At 31.9% G+C, this 19,393-nt stretch overlaps 1 protein-coding gene across 7 annotated transcripts in view; it reads left to right on the top strand.

Annotated features, from left to right (window-relative positions):
• The first annotated feature begins 1,154 nt into the window (after positions 1–1,154).
• Positions 1,155–19,393, top strand: part of LOC146995473 (cullin-5-like) — a 154,301-nt gene continuing 136,062 nt past the window's right edge. For 3 of the 7 annotated variants that reach the window (XM_085823987.1, XM_085823986.1, XM_085823990.1), the window contains exon 1: positions 1,210–1,274. In XM_085823987.1, coding sequence (XP_085680113.1) covers positions 1,225–1,274 — 50 coding nt within the window. In that variant the 5' untranslated portion in view covers positions 1,210–1,224. Of the gene's footprint in view, positions 1,275–7,722; positions 7,810–15,412; positions 15,450–19,393 lie in introns of those variants that run through there. The other 4 variants (XM_085823992.1, XM_085823988.1, XM_085823994.1 and 1 more) reach the window with 4 other exon arrangements.

Raw genomic sequence — 19,393 nt, 5'->3', positions numbered from 1 at the left:
AACCTTTGGAACCTCCTTATGAAGGACCATTTCCTGTTATTGATCGCAAGGACAAATATTTTACTATTAGCACAAAAGGAAAACATGTTAATGTATCCCTGGATCGCCTGAAACCAGCATATATTTTAGCTGAGGAAAATTCTCAGTTGATACAACCTGACTACAGTAATTTGCAGAGACCGGACTCAAATTCGGATGTGAATCAAAAACCTTCTCGCACAGGCAGAACTATACGTTTACCTGTTAGATTCAAGGACTGACTAAATTATTTTGATAGTGGTTAACACTGCAATACTAGTTACTACCTATTTCTCCATCTTCGTAACGTAACTTAGTTACTGGTGGGGGAGTAGTGTAGTGGCCCAGTTATTGCATGAGAAATAATTATTTTTTATTTCATATATTTGTTCATGTGTTTAATTATTTTATAAAATTAACTTTAATATTTTGTTAATATTCATATTTATATTTAAATTTCTTTATGCTGAATGGCAATTAGTTCTAGTTCTGATTCATGATTGCTAGGTTTTGGTTTCAAAACGTTGCTCGTAGCGTCGCATTTCGATAACTGGAAAATAAAATGCAATAACTTAGCTATTTGTTTATAATTCATGCTGTTACTAGTCATAAATTAATTTTAAACATTAGTAGCCAAGGCTACAGCGTCACCCCTGATCAACTTCTTCGCAACTGAAGACTTTGCACTTTTATTACAAATGCATACGACTTTTCCAGTTTATGGAATTTAACGAACTTTTACAGGTCCTTAGGGGATTGATAAACATGTAGTGGTAAAGGCCCTCGGGTCGAACACTACTTAACGAATAATGATCTCTGATCTCCCCGTTGAATCACTATTATAAATGTTCGTTTTACTTTTCAAACTGTTGCCACCAAATGTTAGAGTCTTGCATTATATTTGAAGAAATTAAATAATGAAAAATTAGAGTAGCTCCTAAACACTATACCATCTGGGGGGCAAGATCTTTTTATTATAAATTAATTTTAATAGAAAAGTTATTTTAACATATGTGCGTTTAAGAAAAAAGAGCAGGGAAAATTTCCCAAAAACGCAAGCACGTGAATTTTGGCAGCATAGTTTTGTCGAAAATTGCGCGATTTGGCAACGTTGAAACGTAAAGCTGATTCGCTGGTTGTGTTTGCGCCAATGAACAAATGTGTTATTTACCGTGTGCTTTTCTTTTTAAAAGTTCCGAGACTTCAATGCATATTGATGCGGGTGATGAAGAAGAACGCTTCAAAAGGCTTGCTGTGTATGTATTCACTTATATATATATTTTTTCAAATACACAAAATATTGGTAAAAGTTTACAATTGGGTGCCCCTTGTTTTTTGGCGATTCTTTTTTTGATGCCAAGATCGGCACCAGGAAGGTACAATTTCTTGATGGTCGCTACACAAAACAAAAATAAGAAGTCAAAGAATTGTACAGACTCTGTGTCCATGAACACATTGATCTGTTTTCACTTAAAAAAAAATCCTAGAATTGCACAAACTAGGCATTGCGCACTGCCTTAAATTTGCCCATGTACACATCAATCTATTTTCATTTAAATAAAATCAGGAAGCTAAAACAGAGTTAAATCTATCATGGTAACCAGAAGTAAGGTTTCATCGCCAAAATTTAAAAAAGTTGTCGTGAAGCGAAGGGGCACTCAGTTCTACGCTAGAGCGAAAATATTTATATTCGTGATCTGTTTGTATGTAGGAATTCAATATACAATTAAAGTAAAATGTTTGATATCCAAATGTAATCGAATATGTGTAGTTTCCTAAAAAAGTGCCAGAATATTTAAATGTGCGAAATTAAAAGTATAAAATGTTAGTTTCCTTGAATTATGCGTTTTCTTAGTCTTCATTTTACAATAAATCCAGATGTTAAGTATAAGTTCAAAAATAGGCTGACTATATTTTCGTCATGTCACATGTTATATTAAGTTGACCATTATTCTTCAGAACTGTATGTTTAGCTTAAAATGCTCGTTAAAAATGGGACAAAATGCCATAATGCACAAAATACCTTAGATGGAGCTCACACTGTAAATAAACTAGAAACTCTTAAATTTGTTATTAGTTTGCAAGTAGAAAAAGGGAATTTTTTAGTAAAATTTTTGGTGAATCTTCGGATTATGGTAACTTGGCGAAACTTTGGCGACCATCCCTGCTACAGCAACCTGCTAGTTTTTTTTTTTTTTGGATGCCATTTTGTTTTCACGAAGTAAAGCCATGTTTTATTTTATTTTTTTTTTTTACTCAAAATTTTTTCCAACAATCTGCTAGCCGAATTACGCTTATGCTAGAACTTTTATGGAACAAAAGTGCTTAATCATGACGAAGATTAGGTGCGAAATTGGGAGGAAGTGTAGAATCGCCCACTGCTTGCTGCGTTTTTAAGAATTGCATATACACGATATCTATGTACACATCAACCTATTATAACTTAAAAAAAATCCCAGAATTGCACAAAAATGGCATTGTGCACACTTTGGTATTGCGCACACAAAAATGACTTTATCCATGTACACATTGACCTATTTTCACTTAAAAAATAAAAATTAAAAAAAAAAAAAAATTACAAAAATCCAATTCTTCTTACTCTTGTAAAAAGCACCAAACAAATAAGTGGGCGATTCTGCACTTTAGCAGCGAAATTGTTTCTAAGTGCTTATTAGCTAAAATCCTGTTTGGAATTTTCCGGAAAATGTCACATGACATGTCTCATGATCTCTCATTTCTCTGAGACAAAATAATCTGTGATTCGAACTGTGTACTTCTCAGATTATTGCTAAAATCCTAGCTAGTAACCTTTATCACCTTACCAAAATGTCACCAAACTACCTGTTACCATGTTCCAAAGATTAACCAAATTTTTGAAATGATCTTTCTGAAAATTTCTAAAATCATGTATTTAACAGCTTTTGACACTATAACATATTTTCTGAAGCAGGGCAGAATTTGAAAGGTGAAACCTCTTGGAAAACACACAAAGATGTCTTGTAGAATATAATACAGTATTATCAATTAATTACATAACTGCTTTTCTCTTACTTGAAGCAGAACTTTACTAATCTTGTGAGATATTTAGTCCAAGACAATTTAATTATAATATTGGGTACTTTTCCATTTCGCCGGCGCAAATCTCGCCAAGCAGACTTTATTGGCAGCAACATACAGTATACACATAAAAAATTTAACCAATGTTAGTTTTAAGAATTTTTTATTTTGAAGGCATAAGCATTTTAGTATGGTTTAAAATTTTGTAAAAAACCAATAAATAAAGACAATAAATTTGTAAAAAGACATTAATTTAAGAATTTACTTTGCTTTCATCCTGATTCGCCGGTTCATATCACGTGACCCCAAGTGATCTTATCTCATGTAAACTACGCTACAAAAATATAATTCTCTCAGTAATTATCTACATTAATTTCAAGTTAAATCTTATGGAATACAAGTTCAAATGCAAGAATTATTTTAATTCGTACGAATAGCTTACTCAGAAATTATGTAAAACCGCAGTGCTTTACTTCGCTAGTGCATTCTCATTAGATTTGATGAATTTAACCCTTGATTTTCCTTTTCTATATCTTTGCGTTCAGGTGAGTGGTGTGATTGCATCGTAATTAATTACCGCGAATGGTCTTAGGGCAAAAAATTTAACTATCTTGTAAAAATTCTATGTAATTGTATGTCAGTATTGAAAGAAACAATCAATCTGATAAGAAATGGCTGCGACTTGTTTTGAAAATGAAGGGTAAAAGTTTGCCAGCGAAGATATTCCGTTTGGCATCAGTTGTACCATTATTGGCGACTTTATCGTTTGTGCCGGCAAAACGGAAAAGTACCTAATATTATTTTTCAAACTTAGGTATATTTATATTGTAATAGATGAGTAAGAATTAAGGATACAGTGGATATTTAGCTGAAATATGCTAATCAGCCTAAATGCTACTATTTATCCAGTAATGTTAAATATTTAGGAAGAGAAAAATTTCCACACTTTTTTTTAATAATTCAGGATCTTTATTGATTATTTATAATGGGGATATTTCCATTCTATTTTATTTCTTTCTTCCTGTTAAATAGTCTTAAAATTTGTTTTAATTAAAAATAAGTAAAAGTTGTAGATTGATAGAAGCTTTCCGTAATGTGAAACAACCTTTCCATGAATACGTTTCTTCCCATAATGTTATGCAATTGCAACTTTAAAATATTAGATTATGTTAATTAAAATTTGGGTAAAATCCTATAAGAGCCCTTGCGACAAACTGGGAGAGTGCAGAATCACCCACTGCTCCGCACGTTTCTCAAAATTGCCAACTTGAAAATAGCAAGTAAAAAAATTGGGGTAGAGTAGACTTTAAGGTACCCCTTGTATTATGGTGAAGTTGTTGTTTGATTTATCACCAAGTTGTTGTTTCATTTATGGTAGCCTGAGTAGTTGAATGTTATGGAAACCCTATTGTGACATAATCAGGTGCATGATTCTGGGAAATTTTGAATCATGGGATGTTTTGTAAGCGTTTTTGTGGTGTGTGTTGGTTTGATTCTTTAGACAGTAGAATGGCCGAATGTAGTAAGATTAATTTGAAGTTTCTGTACAATTTGGAGCAAAAGGGGAAAAGAGCTTTAATTGACTGGTGTGTAAATGTAGGTTTACTTAGTAGCCATTATAAGTGTTTTGTATGTAGGAAGGATATGCGTCTAGTCGAACGTAAAAATCGTTTAGATGGATTTGAATGGGTTTGTAGGAAGAAAAGTTCAGATGGTCACTATGTGAAGTGTTCGATCAGAAAGAGTACCTGGTTTGAAAAAAGTCATTTGAGTATGATTGATATTTTGATTTTTACGTGGCTCGGGGTGTACGAAGCGAACTCGAAAATCATGGTAAGTGAATATTTGCTTTTGGTAGTGCTTAAATATATAACATGTTTTTTCTTTTCTATGTTATTTTATTTTTTGGTTTAAAATGTATTTTATTGAGATTTTGCATTTTTTTCCCCTATATTGTAGAATTTGGTGCTCCTTTGACTTTTTAAGTGTAAATATATCAATGTGTACATGGACAAAGTAAAGGGAGTGTGCAATGCAAGTTTGTGCAATTCTGGGATTTTTTTTAAGTGAAAATAGGTCGACGTGTACATGGATAAAGTTAAAAGAGTGCACAATGCTATTTTTGTGAAATTCGGGGATTTTTTTTTTTTAAGTGAAAATAGATCGACGTGTACATGGATAAAGTTCGTGAAATAATGAAGTATTTATGACCTAAAGGGTATCAAAATTTACAAAAAAAAAAAAAAAAAAAAAAAAAAAAAAAAAAAAAAAAAGCTTAGTATTGATTTGTTTGCCTTATTAAACATTTCTCTCAATGCAAGTTGTTTAAGTTGCTCCGTTTGTTGCGCTAATACATTCTCTTTAATTCTGTAGACAGGCATAATCCTTTGCTTAGTTACATTGTTGAAGTCCTGTAACTGCTGTTTCGAGAATTCCGATTAATTTGTCAATCAAAATTTTCTCGTTGTCAGTAACTTCTCTGTCACTTTCTTCACTATCAGTAGCGTATTTTCTGGATCTAGAACTATACTACAGATTTCGCCATTCATTAATTGATTGATGATTGAGAAGGATTGTCATCACAATGAAAACTTCTTTTATATCATCCTCATTTATTACAGCTTGTCCACATTTCTTTACAAAATCCGTTAATTGGAAAATTTCGCCTTTGTTTTGCTATATCCGAAAACCTTTAAAATTAGTGGCTATCATCATCAAATTTAGCTATCCTTCACTGTACATATTTGGCTATGCATCATGAGCTTGGCGACTAACGACAAGTTGTTCTGTTAAATTTTATCTTGCTTCTATCACGCACTGAGACAATTATGCCTGAATTATATTAGTTTTGTTATTTATCATACTTATGTCTATTTCTTTCACGTGCTTAAGGCTTATTAGAGTTCTGAATAAATAAATTCCCACATATATTTCAGCCTTATTGAAGGCCGGCGCTAGATATCTTACCGCCTGATGCAGTCTCTGTGGGTCCTAAATTCTCCGAGTCTCTGCAGCCATACGAGCCCTGGTGCTGGTTCTGGGTTTATGTGAATAACAAATCAATTATTCTTAATTCAAATAGCCATAAATTTAATCTTTGAGTCTATGAGTATCATCAACAAAATCTATTTTTATCACATGGAAAGAAATGTTTGGTAAATGTTTCCTCGTAAACATTTTTTTAGCACATTTAACTTAAATCTGTAATCATCGCCAAGCGTAATGTCAACATATAAGGTTACCATACACCTTTATTATTCAATTACTAACAAGAAAAATTGGGTACTTTTCCGTTTCGCCGGCGCAAATCTCGCCAAGCAGACTTTATTGGCGACAACAGACAGTATACACATAAAAAATATTAAAAAAATCTTAGTTCTAAGAATTCATTTTTTGAAGGCATAAACATTTTAATATCACTTAAAACTTTATAAAAAGCCGATAAATAAAGACAATAAATTTGTAAAAAGACATTAATTTAAGAATTTACTATGCTTTCATGGTTCAAAATCCTAATTCGCCGGTTTATATCACGTGACCCCAAGCTATCTCATCTCACGTAAACTACTCTACAAAAATCTAATGCTCTCAGTAATTATCTACATTAATTTCAAGTTAAATCTTAATTTGGAACACAAGTTTAAATGCAAGAAATATTTCAATTCGTACGAATAGCTTACTTAGAAATTATGTAAAACTGCAGTGCTTTACTTCGCTAATGTATCCTTATTAAAATTGATGAATTTAACCCTTGACTTTACCTTTTCTATATTTTCGGCTTCGGGTAAGAGCTGTGATTGCATCCTAATTGACTTAACTACTGAAAATGGCCTTAGACATAAAACTGAACTATCTGATAAAAATTCTATGTAATTATATGCCAGTATTGAAAAAACCAATCAATCTGATAAGAAAAAGCTGCGACTTGTTTTGAAAATGAGGCGTAAAAGGTTACCAGCGAGAATATTCCTTTTGGCATCGATTGTACCATTATTGGCGACTTTATCGCTTGCGCCGGCAAAACGGAAAAGTACCAAAAATTGTTTAGGCATCGCTACATGAGTCATTACTGAAGTTGTCATGTTTTGATAAACATGCGGTGATGAAAGGAAAGTATAATAAATAATGATTCCCAAGGTTGGCGTCAGATCAATGATGTATCTATGTGGAATGTTTCAGTTTGAGATGTGTACCATAAAGCGGATACGCAGGAATGAAACCAAGTTACTGATCCTGATCGTACATATTTATGCTAAAAGTTTTGTTTCTTCAATAACAATGTATTTCATTTAGTGTCAAAGTGAAATTAAGAATTGGCACACTCCAGATGTTTTATTATGCTCGGAGGGGGGTGGAATCAAATGTGCATGCGTAAAACTTAGGAGAAAAATGTTGTTGGTGGTTTTGAGGTCCGGATTTTAGATCATTTCGGATAATGGACGTCTGGATTTCAGACTTTGTACTGAATTTCTTATTTATTTTGATTAATATAGCAATTGGATTATATGGATGATCTTTAACTTTGTTAGAGATTTCTTGCTGGTAACTTTATGCTTTCTTGACTACTGTTATTATAATGACTTTTGAAATTGCTTGTTTTCATGAATGTGTTTGATTGATTTAGAAATTCTGAATTTTCATCCACAGAGAACCCGTTGGCGCCGTTGCTGTTTTACTCGCCAAGTTCACCTATGGTTGATGGGCGTTGGTTATGAGATATTAAAACACATGGAAGTAAGCCGCGTAAACATGATATTTAAAGAATATAATCAAAGTAATTAAAGAATAAGTAACATAAATTCACGTTAGCAGAGAAAACAATATATTAAGCATACGAAAGTGAAAATTCAAAATTAACTGGTTAAACACGATGCACGAAAATAAATTTGTATTTAATTCAAGTTAGCACAGAAAACAATATGTAAAGCTTAATGGAAGTAGAAAAATCATGTAATATTGAGCTTTGTAATAATGACCCTTTTTCTTGGCAATTTCTTGGGAAAATTGAGATCTGTCTTTGAATATCTTTCAGTATTATAAAATTCCAAAATATTTATGTTTTTAACAGTGCAGTTTCTAAAGAAATTGTGAATTTACGATTAATATCTTCATTGCATAATTTTAAAGTACTTCCAAAACTACGATTGAAAATCCATTATGATCGCATAAATGAAATGAATAGATATTCTCATTTAAATAGAAACTTAATTGCAACTGATTACATAAAAGTTTTTTTAGTAATAAATTATATTCTGCTCTGACTTATTTTTTAAAATTTTATGTATATGTTCATGTATTGCACGAAAAAACCAACATATTAACTTTACATTTGGCATATCGATTTTTATTAAGACTTGCTTTTTTGCATGTAACCAGGGTTCATAGCGGTCCTTATAAGTGCTTATAAGTCCTTATATTTGAAAATAAAATATAAAGGCCCTTATAGGTGCTTACTTTTTCTTTAAAGCCCTTATTTTTTTGTTTTTAGTGCTTATTTTTTGCTTTTAGTGCTTTTTTTTTAATGAACGCGCTATTTTCCCCCTACCAAAGCCGAAACTAAATAAACAACTTTTCTTAATATTGAATGTCAGGTGGTGAATCATACTCCCGGAAATAGCTTTTCCCCCTTTCTCTGCATTAACATAACCTTTGGTGCGCACAAAGAGTACAGACAGGTGCCCGTCGTTATATTGGTCAAAGAATTGCGAAAGCAGTAGAAAATTTCGGTACATTCGGCATTCTTTTCCTCTCACCCAAATACTATACACGTTTAAATTTCTATCCAGATCTTAATAATTTGCATTCTCGTTCCGCTCAGTTCATATTTGTGTTTATTATGATCATTATGCTTATATTATGAGTATATGTATGAATGTTTATAATAACAGTTGCAGTAACTGCTGAAGTATAGTAAACTTCCAAAAATGGTTGTATTTTAACACAGCGTTTTAGGAATAATACTCGGAATGGCTTAAATAAAGGGAAAGTAATCGAATAGTCAAAATAATTTAATTTTTTTTGGCCAATACATTATATAGTGCGAAGATTGGGAGGTTCTCCCCTTTCTCCGCAAAATCTCAAATATTGAAACTGTTACAAGTTCGCTGCAAAACAAGCAACGGACTTTTTTTTTTTTTTTTGTCACTTTCCAATCTGGATTGAATAGGACTAAAAGTTCTGTGGTCTACCAACCCAAGCGAAGAATGATTCTATTGCGGAAATTTAACGCCGTCTGTTGAAAATTAGAATGAAAAACACCCCAGTTACTCATATTTAGTTCTTTATTCTCCCAATTTCAGCAGCTGTTGATTCCGATTGCGTAATATCACGTAGGGAAGAATTATGGCACACGTATTGTGCAATAATGTTTGCGATATTTCGCAGAGATAATTAATTAATTAATTTTGATGTTCTGTTTGAGATTTGTTTATGAACACTTAAAAGAGTTTTACTGTGCTTGCTAAGCAGAATATTTTTCAGTTCCATTGGTTTATTTTTATATGATTCACATATCAAAATGTCAAAAGCATTTATTTAGCGGAAAAATCTAAAAAGTGGCTACAGTCAACCCCCCCCCCCCCCTCCGCTCCTCTTTTTCAAGTTACGCTCAACTGTCCGAATATTCGCCAGTTTCCAAGTATGCGGCTTAGTTAAGCTTTTACTGTTAAAGGATGACTGCATGAAGCAAATTTCTGTCTTCTGATTTCAGAAATGTTCCTCTTTTTTACTTAAATTACTTTGCTTGCAATATCTGTTAAGAGAAAACTGATATACAATGAAAATTTAGAAAATATTCAGAATTTAGATTTAAATTATTTAAATATTAATATGAGTGGAAAAATAAATTGTATTTATTATTAGGTTCCAAGCAAATACAATAAATATGCCTTATTATTATTTATTTTCTCTATTTTGAACTGAAATTTCATCATTAAATCTTGTAATATAGTTTAGTTCTGCATAGTTTTTTTTTTTTTTTTTCTCTCATTGTAAACTAGTTCTGTAAATTGAACTGTTATTTAAAATTTAAAGGGAAAAAAAAAAAGTAATTATTTTCCATGGTTGAGGTAATGCTTATTCTCTCTTAATAAATACTGCATTTCTCATATTTTAAATTACAAGTCTAATTAAGGTTATGCAGTTGTGTATAATGTCATTAGACAGGTGCTTATTTTTTTTCTTGAAATGTGCTTGAAAAGTGCTTATTTTTTTAACTAAAATGTGGCTATGAACCCTGTGTAACTCATAACGAGAACCAAGGAATATATCATTTTTTGTGCACTGCTTTGCAACTGATATACAGCTCATCAGCAGCTAAACAGTAAAGTGACTGAACTCTGGTAGTTTAGTTAGCCAAGCTAATGGGCAAGTTGTATGATTGTTTTCATGGTATTCCCAATATGTAACGTGGATTCAAACCAGTGTCCTTCAGAAAGACCTCCTTGAAGGCATCTTTTCTTTTAGGCAGATATCTCTCCCATGCTTTTCCATAATTTAAACAAACCCAAATGATGTATGCTGCTAAAAATTTTATTTAAAGTCCATATTTAATAACATTACAAAAATTGCAAATATGGTCCAAGTTAGATCATTTTTAAATGCATATATTTATTTTAATTACACTAATTGTATATATTTATTATATGAATATTTTAAATGTCCATTTTATCATTAATTATTATTAATATATTTATGGACAACATTTCTTTTTTGATTGTTCTGTCCAATGTATCCTTGATTTTAATTTCACATTTAAATTTTCACACCATAATTTTATAAGTCTTCTGAAATTTAGTCACAATTTCACTCAATTTAACCGCGTAGTTCACAAATGCAGCATAAAAACTATGTTAATATCAGTCACCAAGGATGTATGGATTAGGTTTTTCATGCATAACCATGAGTTTTTGAGTATCCATAAAACTATTCTGTCATTTTAGAGAATCAATAATACTTTTTATTTCAGTTTAATCATCTCTTTGTGTGTCACACCTGAAATCTTCTCAAATGTTATTGTTTTGTTTATTTCATGCTTATGACTGCATAAGAAGACTTAAGTGAAACAAATGTGTCACAAGCAGTGACACTGAGATGTTATTTCACATATAACTGAGAAGTACAGCACTAATTAGCACTGTAATTGTTAAAGAAAGTATCCTGGCTTGTAAAAAGCTTCGTTGCATGTAATGTGAACTTAATAACTTTATCATTTTAAAATTAAGAAGGGTTTGTGTGTACTTAATTCAATATACAAAGCATGTGAGAGCTAGCTGAAAAAGGCATGCTTTTGTGAATATTTTCTAGGGTAAATAGGCTCATGGAAAACCACGAAAATGTCACAAAATTCACAAAACACATACGAAAAAAATAACCTGCACAACCAGCTCGTTTTTCAGGATTTGAGCCGAGATTGAACTACCACTATTCAGCCTTCTTAACCACTCGTAGGACTAAATATGTAATATGTAATATCATGTAATCAAAAGTTAACTATGTGTTGTGTAACAGGATTGCTTTCTCAAGTATCGAGGTAGGAAATACTTAATCTATTCTTTTTTTTAAGTGTTTGGTCATGGTATTATTCATTACATGTACTTTCCATAATTCATATAGAATATTAATATTTCTACTACAAGTGTCTTTTTTAAATTTTTAAGTGTTTTGCTTGTTGATATTCTCAAAATTGTATCTGATAATTAGTATAATAGGTATAAATACAGTAGACATATATAATCGATCAGGAGTGGCTAAACTTTATGTCAGTGAGAACCACAACTGCATATTTACATCATAGGTGAAGTAGGTTTCAGACAGCAAGAAATGTCGATTCCAAACAATCATTCAGTGACAGTCTTAGTTCAATAAGAGCCATGTGCCTGTAATAAATTAATGAATGCATGACTTTTAATACATCCATTTTACATAAACAGTTTTTCAATGTTATTTTTATCAATTTACTTGTAAACAGTTTAAAGCATTTTATGTTGAAACAACTGCCTGTCTTTCATAGTATATTTGACAGTGCCAATAATTTTCAGTATTGAAATTCTATTCAGTAGCATTGTTAATAAAACTTTTGAAGAGTCATTTGCACTTGGATTCATTACACAAGTAGTGGTTTGCTAATTTTGATGACTTTGAGTATCCATAAAACTATTCTGTCATTTTAGAGAATCAATAATACTTTTTATTTCAGTTTAATCATCTCTTTGTGTGTCACACCTGAAATCTTCTCAAATGTTATTGTTGGAAAAGCATTAACAATATATTATCTGGTTAAAGTTTTAAGCCATAAATATTATTTTTCTCATAATTTTAGATGACCATACCAATAATAAAAACATTACTTAATTAATTATTTAAAATGCATATTTTGGCAGGTGATGAAGTCAAAATATTCTATCGGTTGGAAACCTCATGATTCTGTGTGCTTAACGCTACGTTAACAGCCATGTTACCAATTATCATTAACCCCTCTCCCGCCATATTTTCTTCCACAAACTAGCATCTGTCACCGAAAACTTCCTTTATTATATGAAAATATTTCTATCTATTTGTTAAAAGTTCATAAATAATAACGTGAAAATACAAAAAAAAATAATAATAAATAAGTGAAGAATAATTTAAATTGGCAAATGCGAACAATGACGGTGATAATTCAACAAAATGAACGTTAGAGGAATGGTTGCAACCTTCTTACAAGCGAATAGGTTGAATCTGCCGGATTACCAGGTTTGAACTATTATCGCCAAAGTTGGCGATGTTTACATTTGCCGGGTTCTTTGCGGAAGTGTTCCGAAATTCTAATTAGATGTAAACAAATTTCATTTAATAATAATTAAATGCCGTGTAAAGCTTCAAACTTATTTTTTTTTTAACTAATACTTAAAAGATCTAACATTGTGGTTCTCAACCTATTTTGCCCTATTCCACCCCTTTCACCATTGCTAGAAGATCATTCCCATCATGCCCTTCCTTTTCAGTACTTGAAAAATGCATATATATATTTATTTAGATTGCTTTTGAACTTACTTTATAAATTAAACCAAAAAAAGTACAGAAAATGTTGGTATATACCAGGATTCGAATAAAAATAGTTTTTTATATTTATAAACCACAGCTGCCAACTCTGCTTTTTCTTCTGGTCTCCTGGTAGATCACCAAATCTCGATAAACTTGTCTCAGTTGCAACAAACAGGGCGAAAAGAATGACCGGGGTAAGAAACGTTTTTGTTATTATTTTGAAAGGAAAAATCAGTGACAAGATCTTACTTACCATTGTATCATTCATCAAGAAGCGCTTTGTGCTCGACATTTCCAGAAGAAATTTGCAAAGTTATGGAATTCATAATTATATTATTGTTAACCTCATTATTACTACAGCTTTTAATCATCGCCAGTTTAAAGAATTTTTAGTTGAAATGGAGAGCGAGTACTCAGATCTTCTGCTGAATAATAAAGTGCGTTGGTTATCAAGAGGAAATGTTTTGAAATGTTTTGCATCCTTATTAACAGAAGTTAAAGCATTACTCCTTGAAATGAGTGTTTATAATCCAGAACTAATGAATGATCAGTAGATCCAAAAATTTTATTTTATGGTAGACGTTACATCTCATCTAAATCAGCTTAATCAAAAAACTATAGGGAAGAGGTGTGTGTGTGTGTGTGTGATTATGGCAAAGCCTCGAGGGCTATCTGCCTAAGAGGAGGGATGCCTTCATGGAGGACTTTCTAAGGGAAACTGGCTCGTTTTTAACACGTTACACATGGGGAAAACCACGAAAACGCCCATGCAGCCAGCCCGTTCGCGGGATTCAAACCTCCTATAGGGAAGAGGAAACACAATTTTTCTGATGTTGGAAGAAGTTATTTCATTTGAAAGCAAATTATCTCTTTCTGCTCAAGATTTTTGAAACAGAAACTTTGGTTCACTTTCCAAGCCTGTTGAAACATTCTCAAGAAAATAGATCTAATATTGACATTTGCCATTTCAAAACAACAGTTTTATGACAGAAGTTTTTCTCAGCAGGTTTCAGGAATTCTGAATCAGCAAAGCAACATTAGCCTTTGTTAAAAAACCTCTTAATACTAGTGCAACGGAATTGCATTTCTCTGTTTAATATTCACATTGGCAACTCTGAAATCAATTGCTGAATTAAAAAAAAAAAAAAAAAATTATGAAACTTGAAATTTGAACATTTTAAGTGCTGATGTAGAAACATTGGAGAAAAATAAATGTGTGCTTAGTTCACAGCACAAGTAATCTGGAGAAGGAAAACATGTGGAATAATATTATTCCCGACTCATGTAATCAGCTTAAAAAACTAACGTTTGATGTTTTTCTTATTCGAGTCTACATATTCATACGATCAATAATTTTCAAGCATGAACTTTTTGTCAAGAGTAAATAGAGAAGTCATCTTATTCATGAAAACTTGTAATAAGGCTTAAAATGAAAAACAACATACAAAATGCAAACTTTTCAAGAAGATGCAAGGCCATTGTTTACATTAGTGTTTTGTTAGTCATTATTGCGATTCAAGTTTTTCAATATATTGCAATTCTCTTTTATCAATAAAATAGTATCGTTATTAAGTATAATATCAAGTTTTATTCGACATATATATATAGTTTAACTAAGACTTAAAAACTGAAATATTGAGTTAATTTTAGGGAGTGTTGTGGAGCGAAAAAAGATGTAGTGTTGAGAAAGGTATAAGATGGTTTGGACATATGCAGAGAATGAATGGAAGAAGATACTTGAAAAGAGAATACAAGTATTAATAAATACAGTGCTGAACTGTTGATAATTGACTCTGTTGACTAATGAGTTTGCCTTCACTGGCCAAAGGGATATAAAACTGAACTGAGAGCAAATTGTGTGCCATCTCAAACCTTTTCTGCTGCATGTACTATGCCCTAAAAGGCTGAATTGTTATTATGCCCAACAGTGTTATGTTGTTATATGTAAAGATTTTAAACAATTATTTTTTTGTAACTGTTTCTGAAATTATTAACTTAGTGTTTTATGTTCAGTTTCAGCAGTTTTCTTAGTGTTGATTAAAGAGTTACTGTTTATTACATTTGCTATTCCTTATTACTGCACTAAAGGCTATGATTCTGTATACATTAATTAGCAGCATGTTTAAATTCTTAGTTAAAGGTCTTCAATTTAGTTTCATAATTATTTATTGTATACCTTCTTCATATTCATCTTAAATTTCAGAAGAAATTTACTTCCCAGTTTAGTCCTTTGAAGCAACTTATATGTAAATATTGTATAGCATATTCTGTTATGTACTGACTATTGAAATGCATTTTTATTTCTTTTTTGCAGGACATTTTGCAGTTTGAAGTCTCTATGTACTACTGAGGTAAAAAAATTCTTTTATATCTAATCTGAAAATGAAATATTTTTTCATAGGCAATAAATTCAGTTCTTGACAACTGCATTCTAAATTAGAATTTTAAGCACATGTGAGAAAACAGGAAAGTGCTTTCCAGTATTTAATTTTAAAAAAAGTTGAATTTTTATTTTCAGAAATCATCTTAAATTTATTTAATAAAGATCATGGCAAATGATTCCAAAATTTTTGGTGCATGTTTTACTTGTCCCCAGAACTTTCTGAGTTGTCCTGCTGTGGATAATTTCTACATAACCACTGAATTTCTGTGATTCTGATTAATTCAGGCTCCTAAGAACTTGATGTTTGTGTCATTATTTGATTTTTAGGAAAGTGATTATTCTAAACCTCATGTTTATAAAAAAATTTACTGTAGTTTGAAAATATGAGGCTTGGATGATAATATCAGCGACTCTTTTAAATATAAGCTACAACTTGCTTAAAAGTATCTTATGCAGTTAATGCCACTAGATACCTTTCAACATAAAAAACATCTTCAGAATTATTTTTATTTCTTGCATTTGCTGCAAACATGAAAGAAAAGAAAAATCTTATAATTAAATTTTGTTGCTGTTAAACATTTCTGTAGTAGAAGATAAGCATGTTTAATTTATAATACTTTTTATGTATTGTTTGACATATTTAGAAGTATTAAATATGTATATGATGCACAATTTTGAAATCTACAAAATAAATTTTGTTGTATATAAAATTTAATTATAAATATTGAAGTAAAATAACAGACAATAACATTGCAAAATTAAAAATTTACTCTTACAAACACTTCAAAAAAGTGAGAATAAAATGCATTAAAAATTTAAGCAATATTTTTTATAATTTAAAAAAGTATCTCTTCATATAGTATTAATAAATACAGTACAAAGTTCGAAATCCGCACTAGCCGATTCCGGATTTGGGATATTTCCAAATCCTGTGGGGGGCTGTAAAGTAATGTTGCTTTCTTACATTAAATTCAAACAAATAAATTTGTAACAAGTTTTTATTTTTAAGCAATAATATAATCACCCTCGTTATCAGCAACCTTTTGCCATCTAGTATGCAGATTTCAATCCCAGATCAATAAAAATCAATTGGTTTTTGAGTAAAATATCTCAAGATGGCATTTTGGACATCATCAAAATTTTGAAATTTTTTGTTACTAAGAAAATGTTGTAGGGATTGGAATAAATGGAAATCCGAGGGTGCGATATCGGGCGAATATGGTGGGTGAGGCAGTACCTCCCACCCCAATTCATTATGTTTTTCCAGTGTTCGTCTTGCACAGTCGTGTTGCAGAATGACGCCTTTTCCGTTGACAATCGCCGGATATTTTCCAATTAAAGATTGGTTCACTAGATCCAATTGTTCAGAATAAAGGTCTACATTAACAGTTTTTCCAGATTTCAGCAATTCAAAATGAACAATTCCACGAATACTCCACCAAATACCCAGAAGTGCCTTTTCGGGATGTAAACCCTTTGTAACCCCTATTAAAACTGCCTTTTGAGTTTTGGATTATCATATAGGACTTATTTTTCTGTCTCCACTAATCAAGCGATCAAAAAATGGTTCTGTATGGTGCCGTTGAAGCAATACATTGCGTGTGATGGATAGGTTGGCCTTGTTCTCTTCGGACAGATTATGGGGGACTCAAACACCTGCTTTGCTTATTTTTCCATTCTGCTTTAAATGTTTTTGGTCGACCAAGGTTGGTTAAGAGTGTTTGACAGTTCCTCGATTGTTTGACATTGATTTGCGTCCACTTCTGCCCTTAGCATGTTGTTGTCTATCGTTGTTGTCGACATGCGTAGAAACGACATTACTTTTTGGTCCCCCTAATAATAGATCATCAATTTAAATCTGGTAAGATGGCATGCAGAAATTATACAATTAAAATTATGAAATTGTAATTTATGAAATAAAGAACAATTATGATCTAAAGGGTATCAAAATTTACAAAAGAAAGCTTAATATTTGTTTACTTTATTAAACATTTCGTTCAATGCAAGTTGTTTAAGATGCTCCCACAAAAAATTCAAAAAGTTCCTTTTTCTTTTTTCTTGTGTCATATACAGTGGACTTTCCAATGCCATACTCCTCACATAATTTTAAGACGAATATGCCTGTATGCATTTTTTGCAGCAATTCCACATTTTGTTTAATGGACTTCTAAACATGGTTTCGCTTTGTAGATCCCTTTTGTAACTCCAGAATTGGAAACTCTTTTCGACATAATCGAAAGTTCAAGCTTAGTTTTTATAAAATTTCTGTAATAATAACAGTCTGCGAAAATTAATAAACTGGGTCAAATTAGAAGGTCAGGGAGCAGCGCAGTCTGCTACATTAATTTAAAATGCCTTAGAATCAGTAATGATAATTTTAGCCTAACTTAATAGCGTGTGTTATACGTTATTTGCTATGTATCACAAGATTGGCAACGAAACCCAAGTGGTTTCGCTAAATTTTGTCTTGCTCCTATAGCGTTCTGAATTAAGCCTGAATTGTAATAGTTTAGTTTTTTACTATACCTACGTTTATTTCTTGCACATGCTTCAAACTAATATGAGTCCTGAATAAATAAACTCCCACATATATACTTAAGGCTTTATCTAGGGCTGGCGCTTGAAACCGCCTGGTATCGCCTCTACAGGTCCTAAATTCTGCTGCAAAGCGCTTTTGTAAGTTCTAAATTTTAACCATGCCTAAACTTTGGATCCCAGTGCTTTCCCTAAATCATAAATACTTCTCATCCCTTAATTTTGACACTCGGTGCTTTCCCAAATTCCAAAAATTTCAACTTCCCTAAATTCTGCCGTCCAATACACACATATCTATAGTGCAGGACGGGTTTAAAAATTTTGCTTTTAATTTTTAGCCTATTATTATGTTTTTTTTTATATGTATGTATATAGGCATAAATAAATGCAACAAAATAAATAACAAGGTTATAAGGTATTTCTCCCGCCTTCCTAGCATCCCTTCGTGGTATAGTGGTTCTGCATGCTGAGCCGGTATTGTCAGAGGTCCGTGGTTCGATTCCCAGCAAAGGCGTTGTTAATTTTTCATCTTGCCTGCTTCCAGAAAAAAATACCTAATGTCTCTAAAGTGGCGCCCGAACTAAAAGGGTGTTTCATGAGGATTCTCTGCGCCCAGGATTTGGCGATTGGGTCCCCTAAAAACCTCAGTCGCCCTTTCAAAAGGGGAGTATGTAAGGTATTTCTCGTGCCTTCCTAGCATCCCTTCATGGTGTAGTGGTTCTGCACGCTGAGCCGGTATTGTCAGAGGTCCGTGGTTCGATTCCCGGCGAAGGCTCTGTTAATTTTCATTTTGCCTGATTCCGGAAAAAAATACCTAATGTCTCTACCAGGTATAAAATATGAAAGAAAAAAATCTTAAATATACAATGTTCATTAATGTATGTATATGTATATAATATCAATATAAATGTTAGGTTCTGAAGCAATTAGAAAATTTTTAATTACGCATACACACACATATATATATACATTTTATAAGCATATATAAAATAAAGCGATTTTTAAATTACTTATATGGTTTGTTGTGGTTTATTTAAATATAGCAAAGCACTCGACGGCTATCTGCCTAAGGGTAAGGATGCCTCTGTAGAGGACTTTCTAAGCAAAACTGGATCGTATATGCGTTATACATGGGGAAAACCACGTAAACGCCCATACAACATGAAAATGGATTGTCTGGTCTGCACTTCTTAAGCAGAAGTATCACCAGAGCCAATAGGCTAAGGAAATTTTCAATTTTGGAGCAAGAGCTCAAAGATCAAATAATGCCAATTAGAATTTTTGAAAGACCTAGTTAGAATTTTGAGGTCTTCTGACTAGGAGATGTGTTGGCCTCGCCAACGTCTTTATTGAAAAAATACATTACATAGCATGTTT

Source organism: Stegodyphus dumicola, chromosome 9 (genome assembly GCF_044657685.1).
Source record: "Stegodyphus dumicola isolate Sdum_Otavi_A_Nest chromosome 9, ASM4465768v1".
NCBI lineage: Eukaryota > Metazoa > Arthropoda > Arachnida > Araneae > Eresidae > Stegodyphus > Stegodyphus dumicola.
This window is presented reverse-complemented; position numbering and strand designations above follow the sequence as displayed.